Source organism: Eschrichtius robustus, chromosome 16 (genome assembly GCF_028021215.1).
Source record: "Eschrichtius robustus isolate mEscRob2 chromosome 16, mEscRob2.pri, whole genome shotgun sequence".
NCBI classification, from domain to species: Eukaryota; Metazoa; Chordata; class Mammalia; order Artiodactyla; family Eschrichtiidae; genus Eschrichtius; species Eschrichtius robustus.
In genome coordinates, this window is record NC_090839.1 from 46,096,573 (window position 1) to 46,104,761 (window position 8,189).

Genomic DNA, 8,189 nt, shown 5'->3' on the forward strand with positions numbered 1-8,189 from the left:
GGCTGTGGGCGCCCGGACACCCAGGCTTCGCCCTTCCCTGTGCCGGCTCCCACCCAGCCTCCCTGGGCATTGGGCCAGTTCATCTGCTCTGGGACATACTCCTGGCCCTGGTCCTCCCCTCTGGCGTCACACCCTGTCCCTTCCCTCTTGTGACCCTGCCTCCTCCATCCAAAGCTGATAAAATTGCCTCCTGTTCAGGAAAGAGAAGCGAGACCCAGGCAGGGTGGGTGGAGAAGGACCAGCCGTGGAGGAGGGACCCCCGCAGCTGAGGCCCAGCCATACAACCCCCTCGGCACCTCAGTGGGAGGGGAGGCTGAGTTTTGTGTCCCAGTTTCCGGCGCTGAATCAAGGACACAATTGCAAAGGGTTGAATTGGAAGGGGGTCTCTGGACACAGCAGTAGGTGAGGGTCAGTGAGGAGGGACAGAGCCAAAGAGGATGAGTGGCCCAGAGCCACCTTTGTGGGTGACAGAAGGCGGCCTGCCCAGAGGTGAAGCATATTCATGCTAAGAAAGCAGCAGAGGGCCGAGGTCTTGACAAGTGCAGGTGTGTCCTCGTCCCCCGTGGCCCCCAGCCCCCTCGAGTTCTGGAACACAGGTGCCCAGGCCCCTGGGCAGGTGCCAGGGAAGAGGACTTGCAGGTCCTAGAAGCAGGAGCTTCCCGCCAAATCCCTGCGTCTCCCGTGACACAACGCCTCTGCCTCAGGTTCTCAGCCTGGGGCCTGGCTGGCTGACGGACACGCCCTCCCTCCAGATGTGTGACCGGAGAGTGGCCACTGATACACCCTGGGCCCGGGGTGCCCCCTTGTCGGGGCTGTCACCGGAGGAGGCAGAGTGAGTGAGGGGGAAGCAGAGAGAGGCGAGGAAGCCAAGGCGCTCAGGAGGCTGAGATGAGTCCACAGGAGACGCCAGTGTCTCGGCGCCTCGGGGCCACAGCTCAGCGGGCACACAACTCCTGTGTGCCGGGTCTGCGTCCGAGGAAGAGATCGTCACAGCCTCCCCTTCCTGGGGCACAGAGCAGCTCTGGGACGATGACACACACACTCTTTCCAGACAAGACTCTGCCTCTGTGCCCCCGAAACAGGCCTTTAGCCTCTGTCTGCAGCTACTGGAGCACTTCCGAGGGGCCCAGCATCCCCCGGAGACCTGTGGATGTCCCCAACCCTGGCCCTTGCCCTCCCCCAGGATCCTGACCCAGCAGGTCTGTGCAGGCCCGGAGAATGTGCCTCTTAGTCGGTTCCCAGGGGACGGTGCTGTCCCTGCCTCTGGTCCACACGTTGAGTAGCACAGTTCAGGGTCCCCGGGAGTGGCCACAGCAGAGTCACAATGAGAAGTCAGTCACTTGTGTGGGCTGGGGGCTGGGGGCTTGAGAATGGTTTCTGGGGGCCACACTGGATCAGGGAAAGGGTCAGAACACCATGCCTGGGGACAGAGAAAAAGGTCGGTTTCCAGAAGCCCGGCATCATTGAGAGACTGTGCTTGTCAGGGAGAGGAGGGGCTTTGCCCCTGATAGCCTGTCCCCCTGTCACCTGCACAGACTCTCTCACAGCTGGTGTCTTTCTAACACTCAAAAGTCATTCTCATATTTAGTCAATGCCTAAGAATTGACTGTTGAAGTTTTTCTAATTACAACTATTACAAGTAGTTTTTCTGTGAAAATTTTTTCTATGTATTTTCTATTGAATTACATTTGCTTTAAAATATTATATTAGTTACAGGTGTATATACATTGTGATTCAGTTTTTCACAGATATACTCCACTCAAAGTTATGGCAAGGAAATGACTATATTTCCCTGTGTTATATAATACATCCTTGTTGCTTATCTATTGTATACATAGTACTCTGCCTCTCTTAATCCCTTACCCTTCATTTGCCCCTCCCCATGCTTCTCCTGACTGGTAACCACTAGTTTGTTTTCTATGTCTGTGAGTCTGTTTCTGTTTTGCTTATAGATTTGTTTGTATTATTTTGGGGGGTTCCACATATAGGTTGATACAGAGTATTTGTCTTTCTCTGTCTGACTTATTTCTCTAAGCATAATATTCTCTAGGTCCATCCACATTGCTGCACTGGAAGAACGGCATTCTTTTTTATGGCTGAGTAATATTCCATTTTGTATTCATACCACATTATCCTTATCCATTAGAGCATTAGAGCTCATGATGTCTCTTATGCCCAAAACCTAGGCCACGTTGCTATGGAGGCTTGAGCACTCCATCCCGTCCTGAGCTGGACCAGTGCCATGGACATTCTCCTAGATGCCATTTGACTAGTGACGGAATCAGACAACAAGAAGGGACTTCTACAGATGTCTACGCTTGGTGGGGAAGTCTTGTTAACGGGGACAAGTCTGCCCCCCGTGTCCTAACATGAGAGGGAACCTGAGTCAGACACCCCATGCTTCTGGAGTCCAGAAAGGACAGTGGGTGCAGCTCCAGCATGGGGGAGCCCAGGCTGTGTGGGGTGGGGGGCATCCCACGTGTTTCCAACGAGTGAGGGGAGGGCGTCGGGGTGACCCAGGTGGGCAAGCTGGAGGAGGAGGGACGCGTCCTTCAGGTCCGGGGCTCCTGGCGCCCACCTGCCTGAGGCCTGTGTCCCTCTTACTCCTGCCGGGGCTCCTCCCCAGCCGACCTCAGAGGCCTTTGATAATCACGGTGCTGAAATCCCTCCTGGGTTCTGCACGTGGCTGTCCTGGCGAGCACATAGGGGTGTCATGGACCTGGACGTGACTTCCTCACCCGCCTCCTCACCCTGTTGTCAGAGCTTGGCCACAGGCCGTACCTGTGCCCAGCTGTGTTTGGGAGAAGATGACCAGGCGCTGATGACCTGGCATCTTTCCCGTCCCCAAGCTCCTTCCTCTGTCTCTGACTCCCCTGGCATTTGATTCCCAAGCCAACGCCCACTTTTACAAAAAACCCCTCCCCTCTAAGGCAGAAGCCCTCGTGGACCATCCTTGCTAGTGGTCGCTGGTGGCTGTCAGCACCTCCTGCCTTCCTCACCTCTCTGTCACGAGGCTGGTCTGCCTACAGCAAGGGAGTAGCACCAAGGAGGTGGAAGCCTAGGGAAGCCTACACCGCACGGAGCCAAGGCCCCCAGCGTTCAGGCCTGTGATTCTCAGGCAGGAGTTTTGGAATCCTTCCCAGCCACTGCAGGCCACCTTCTGTCACCCACAAAGCTGGCTCTGGGCCACTCATGCTCTTTGGCTCTGTCCCTCCTTGTCTCACTGACCCTCACCTACTGCTGTGTCCAGGGACCCCCTTCCACTTAAATCACTTGCAACTGTGACCTTGATTCATTGTCTGAATCTGGGGCACAAAAATAAGCCTCCCCTCCCACTGAGGTGCTGAGGGAAGCATATGGCTGGGATTCAGCTGCAGGGGTCCCTCCTCCACGGCTGGTCCTTCCCGACCCACCCTGCCTGGGTCTCGCTTCTCTTTCCTGAACAGGAGGCAATTTTATCAGCTTTGGATGGAGGAGTCAGGGTCACAAGAGGGAAGGGACAAGGGTGTGATGCCAGAGGGGAGGACCAGGGCCAGGAGTATGTCCCAGAGCAGATGAACTGGCCCAACACCCAGGGAGGCTGGGTGGGAGCTGGTGCGGGGAAGGGCGAAGCCTGGGTGCCCGGGTGCCCACAGCCATGCTGTGTCAGCAGTGGAGGTGCAGGTGGGCTCAGCCCTGCGCCCTGCTCCTGCTTCTCTTAGGTCCCCAGCTCCTGGTGACTCAAGACTGGGATTCCCAAGAGGAAGCGAATGATGATGACCAGCGAGCCTCAAAGAACTACTTCCTTGCCACAGTGGAGTATGGCTTACACGTATTCAACCTGAGGAGCCAGGACAGGAATGCCTACAAGGTGGTGCGCATTCTGAGGTCGTGGAAGGAGCCGGTAGGTACCACCTCCTCCCCCGTTGCTGTTAACGAGGGGCCAGCGGCGGTAGGGGAGTTAACAAGGGATCTTGATCATCGTTTATAGCCCGTAAAATAGAGGGAAATATTAATACAATCTCTTCCGTTGGTTTCAGTTTGTATAAAAGAAATAACTTGGAAACGTTTTAAACTTCAGTCAGTCTACTCACATGTAAGGTGTATTTTCGGTTTTCATCATTTCTGACCTTGTTTAATGAAGAATGACCAAATATGGACTAAGAGGGGATAAAGCTATTTAATTAAAAAAGAGCCAGACAGAAAATATTGGATTAGAGAGATTTCGAATAGATTTCAAAGAAATAACATTAAAATAGGTTAATTTAAGAAAAACAGAGAGAGATACACAGAGACACCCACAGAGGGAGGGGGAGAGCGGCTCAGGAGTCACAGGGCCCCCTGGTCCTGAGGAGCCCCTGGGCGCTCACAGCCTCTCCTCTGACTCCACGTGTTCTGGGCTCCCTCTGAGTCCCCACCTACGTGGACCGAGTGTGATTTACACTCTTCCCAGGTGGCATTCTTAATCCTAAAATGTTCCCCTAGCAACGCAATCCTGCAGAATGCAACCAGGGGTGTGATTTTCATGGTGCTGCAGACACGAACACTGAGAACACTCCGCGGTAGAAGAACTTCTGGTCCTATGTGTGCTTGTGTGTCCTTGTGTGTGCTTGTGAGTATGTGTGTGTGTGTGAGAGAGAGAGAGAGGTGTGTGTGTGTGTGTGTGTGTGTGTAGCAGTAGCTTTGTGTGGCATTTGTCTTGCTGTAGGGCAGGTGAAAGGGGTGACAAGGGGGCACAGAGGGGAATCTCCCTTTCTCAGCACTGATTTATCCAGCAAAGTTGGAAAGTCAGCACCCCACCCCTCAGGTCCCTGTCCTGCCTACACTGTGTGGATCTACTCTATTGGCTACACAAGGGGCAGGAGGGCTGCGTCCACTTCAGTGTCTGTACAAACCCAGGTTGATTTCGGCATCGTGTTCTCCACGGAGCTGCAGCTCGGCCGAACCAGGTGTGGAAAATTTGACGAAGACATTGACAACTGTCCGTTTCAAGCAAGGCCAGACGTGAACAATGTAAGACACGCGACAGCTGCCCTCAGGTTACACGGCCGTGGACGCTGCCTCAGAGCAAGGGGTGTGGGGAGTGATGGCAATGTCATTCCAAGGGACACGGAGGGGGCATTTGCAGGACGGAGCCCAGCCAGGCAGGCCAGCCCCGGGTCACTTGCACGCCCCTGGCCTGTCTAGCCGCTGCACCCCAGGTCACACTTGGGTCAGGTTGCTCCTGACCACTTGGGTCCAGGTCACTGGGGCCAGAGACGGGAATGTCCCCTCCCTGGTGTTCACCCACCTCCTTTCCCTGCCTTCAGGAGAAGTGTGGGGTGGGGAGACAACATCACCTTGGCTGAGTAGTCCCCTCTCGGGTCCTCCGGCCACTGACCCAGAGCCCGAGGGGTGGAGGCTGAGGAGCCCCACTGCCCTCCCTCCCAGGCCCTGCCCTGGTGATAAGGGGGGTGAGTCCCGCCCCGGGACAAACCGAGTTGGATCAGAGGCCCTGCTGGGACACTGGGGGCATGGGTCACACTGGGACATCCTGGGGGAGGGGTCCCTGGAGACCACAGAGCTGGAGAGGGGAGAATGACCCAGGCGCCTCTGGGGTCAGGAGAGCGTCCCAGGTCAGGAAGATCAAGGACTGAGGGCCAGAGCCTGCACCCCCAGCTGCCCACCCCAGGAAGGCAAGGTTGGGTGGATGTGGCTTTAGAGCTGGAGCCACAAGCTTCCCAAGGCCCCTCCCCCCACTCTGTCCCTGTGCTTTGTCCCGCAGACCATCACCTGCTTCTTTACAATCATCACTGACCCATGGAGAACAAAGTTTCAACTCTTGAACAACACCTGCTCGGAAGGCTCCCCTGACTGAGACCACGTACCAGCCTGGGCTCCGCTGTCCTCCTCCTGGGCACTAGTGACGCCCTGTCGTGGCCCTTCAGTGGCTGAGCAGCTCTGGTTCTGTCCTCTGTATGAGCAGGTGTCTGGGTGTCACATCTGGGCAAAGTGGACATTCCTCCCTGTCATTTCCTCCCATAGAATTGGTCATTAAACGTCAGCATTGCAAGCAGCTTTGTGCAGCCTGGTTCCAGAGGTTGGGGGCTGGGCAGCTGAGGCCGTCCTGCCAGCAGGGCAGCCGGCTGGGCCCAGGGGGTGGGTCTCTCCCCCGTGGACACCTAAGCCAGCCGCAGGTGGCACAAGCTAGGAGCACGGGTGCGTCTGAGCTGTGTCTCCGGGCTCAGCATCCCTGCCCCAGGGCGGCCATTCAGAGGTGGGTGTGCAGAAGCCCGTGGCTGCCCTGGGACTCTTGGTGGCAGCCACGTGGACCTTCTCCCTCCTTGCCTCCTCTCCTTGTGCTGCCCGCGATCACCTCCTGAATCCAAACCTGCTCCCAAGTGTGTGTTGCAGGGTTTCCTGGGGAGAGATCCCTTTGTGTGGTGTGAGGACTTCTTCAGGATGCGTCCTCCACACATACCTGGCTGGCTTCCCAGGCCCTTGACTCCGGCAGAGCCAAGGGGAACCCAGACACGGGCATCCTCGCTGTTGGTGGGCGTTGCTCAGCATAGGCACAGCTGTGCTCTTGTCCCCCTGCCACCTGGGCCTGGACCAGGCAAGTCGCTCTCCAAGACCCTCCCCCACCCCTCCTCCTTCTCCCTCTGAGGCCTTTCCTGACTCCTGGCTGTTTCCGCCAAAGGAAGCTTAAAGGATCCTTTACGCACTGTGATTCCCATCGTGTTTCCAAGGAATCGACGCCACAATTCTCCTCAAGCAACTCCTGGGAAAGGGTCTCCTCTGAGGTCACCCCAGTGTGGGGAAGCTGCCCGGCCCTTCATGAGCTCACCCCTTTCCTGGGGCTGTGGAGGGACCCTGGGAGGGGCGTCAAACCCGGCTTCTGCCAGGGATGGTGTGCTGCCTGTCAGCCCACACGCGTGGGGCTTTGCCAGTGGATCTGCCCCTGGAGGGGAGCTGCAGAGCCTGGGTTTGCCCCGACCCAACTATCCCTCACTAGTCTAGAAGGTAGGACACCTGCGCTGCTTAGCTTGGTGAGCACAGGTGTGGACTGAGGGACGTGTCCTGGTGGGAGGAGCCTTCTCCCTGACCCTGCACACCTGTGCCTGGAATGGCGTGTCCTGGGCCCCTTCCTCCCACTGGAATCTGTGCGCTGAAGAATCAGGGAAGTGGGTTTCTGGCCCTGTTGTCCATCCTTGGGCAACACCCCGCCGGAGGCAGAGGCAGGATTGCTGGGCTCCAAGCGCAGCCCACAGCTCAGGCAGGCACCCCCCTCTCCTGAAACAAGAGACTAGTGGGGACTCTGCCCTCCCAGCTACTGACCTGTCGGCTATAGGCTCTGGGTCACCAAGGCTTGCAGCTGGGCCTCGAGAGGGCCATGAAAGGAAATGCAGCATCAGTGACCAAATGCCTTGCCTCCAGACCCTGTGTTCTGCTCTGTGCCCACTTTCCCATCTGCCAGGGGGACATTCGGACAATTTCCTCAGCTTTTCCACGTGTCAGCGTCCAGGCACAGCCCTGGGGCTCAATAAATAAGGACTCAACACAAAGGAATAAGCAAGTGGAGACCTTGGGAGGACTTTGCAGTTGCCCGGGCCTCTCCGGTGGACAGCAAGGGGCAGGGCTGTCAGGTGATGGATGCAGGGACGCACCCAGCAGTTGGCTGTCCCTTCCCTGTGTGCTCCTCAGCCTGCTCCCCCGTCTGCACCTCCCCCAACCCTGGTCCCCAGACTCCCAGGGACCTAGAACAGCCGTGGGATTTGGACGCTGGTTTCCTTGTGGCGGTGGTCAGCCCGGGAAAGCAACATGCACCTTCTCCTTTTTTTCCCCCAAAATTCTTGATGATCTATGCTGCGGGGAGGGGGGGTGAATGAAAAGGGCGAGGGAGATAAAGAGGTACAAAAGTCTAGTTGTAAATGAGACACAAGGATGAAATGTCCAGCATGGGGGCAGTCAATAATATTGTAATTACTTTGTATCAATAGGGTGACAGATGGTAACTAGACTTATCTTGGGGATCACTTTGTAACATAGAGGAATACTGTTGCGCAGTTGGAACTAACAGTGTTGTAGGTCAATTACACTGTAATTTATAAAAAAAGAACTGAGGTATTTCTCCCCCAAGTCCTGCACTGGCTGAGGGCTCCTCTCAGGAGCATCAGGCACCCCGCTGTCCAGCCCGCCCCTCACAGATGCTCACCTCAGGCAAGTCCAGG

At 56.5% G+C, this 8,189-nt stretch overlaps 1 protein-coding gene across 1 annotated transcript; it reads left to right on the forward strand.

The window, feature by feature from the left end:
* The first annotated feature begins 3,637 nt into the window (after window positions 1-3,637).
* On the forward strand, window positions 3,638-5,836 carry LOC137750578 (cystatin-9-like). The gene is made up of 3 exons (XM_068524944.1): window positions 3,638-3,887; window positions 4,862-4,992; window positions 5,744-5,836. Exons 1-3 carry the CDS (start codon window positions 3,638-3,640, stop codon window positions 5,834-5,836), a joined length of 474 nt encoding a protein of 157 aa, XP_068381045.1.
* The last annotated feature ends 2,353 nt before the right edge of the window (window positions 5,837-8,189 follow it).

What these genes read in the sequence shown, in the direction of transcription:
- LOC137750578 (XM_068524944.1), top strand. Translation starts at nt 3,638, where the DNA reads ATGCTGTGTCAGCAGTGGAGGTGCAGGTGGGCTCAGCCCTGCGCCCTG. An exon ending in GTCGTGGAAGGAGCCGGTAG is followed by an intron (nt 3,888 to 4,861) that starts GTACCACCTCCT and finishes CGTCCACTTCAG; the next exon opens with TGTCTGTACAAACCCAGGTT. An exon ending in CAAGGCCAGACGTGAACAAT is followed by an intron (nt 4,993 to 5,743) that starts GTAAGACACGCG and finishes TTTGTCCCGCAG; the next exon opens with ACCATCACCTGCTTCTTTAC.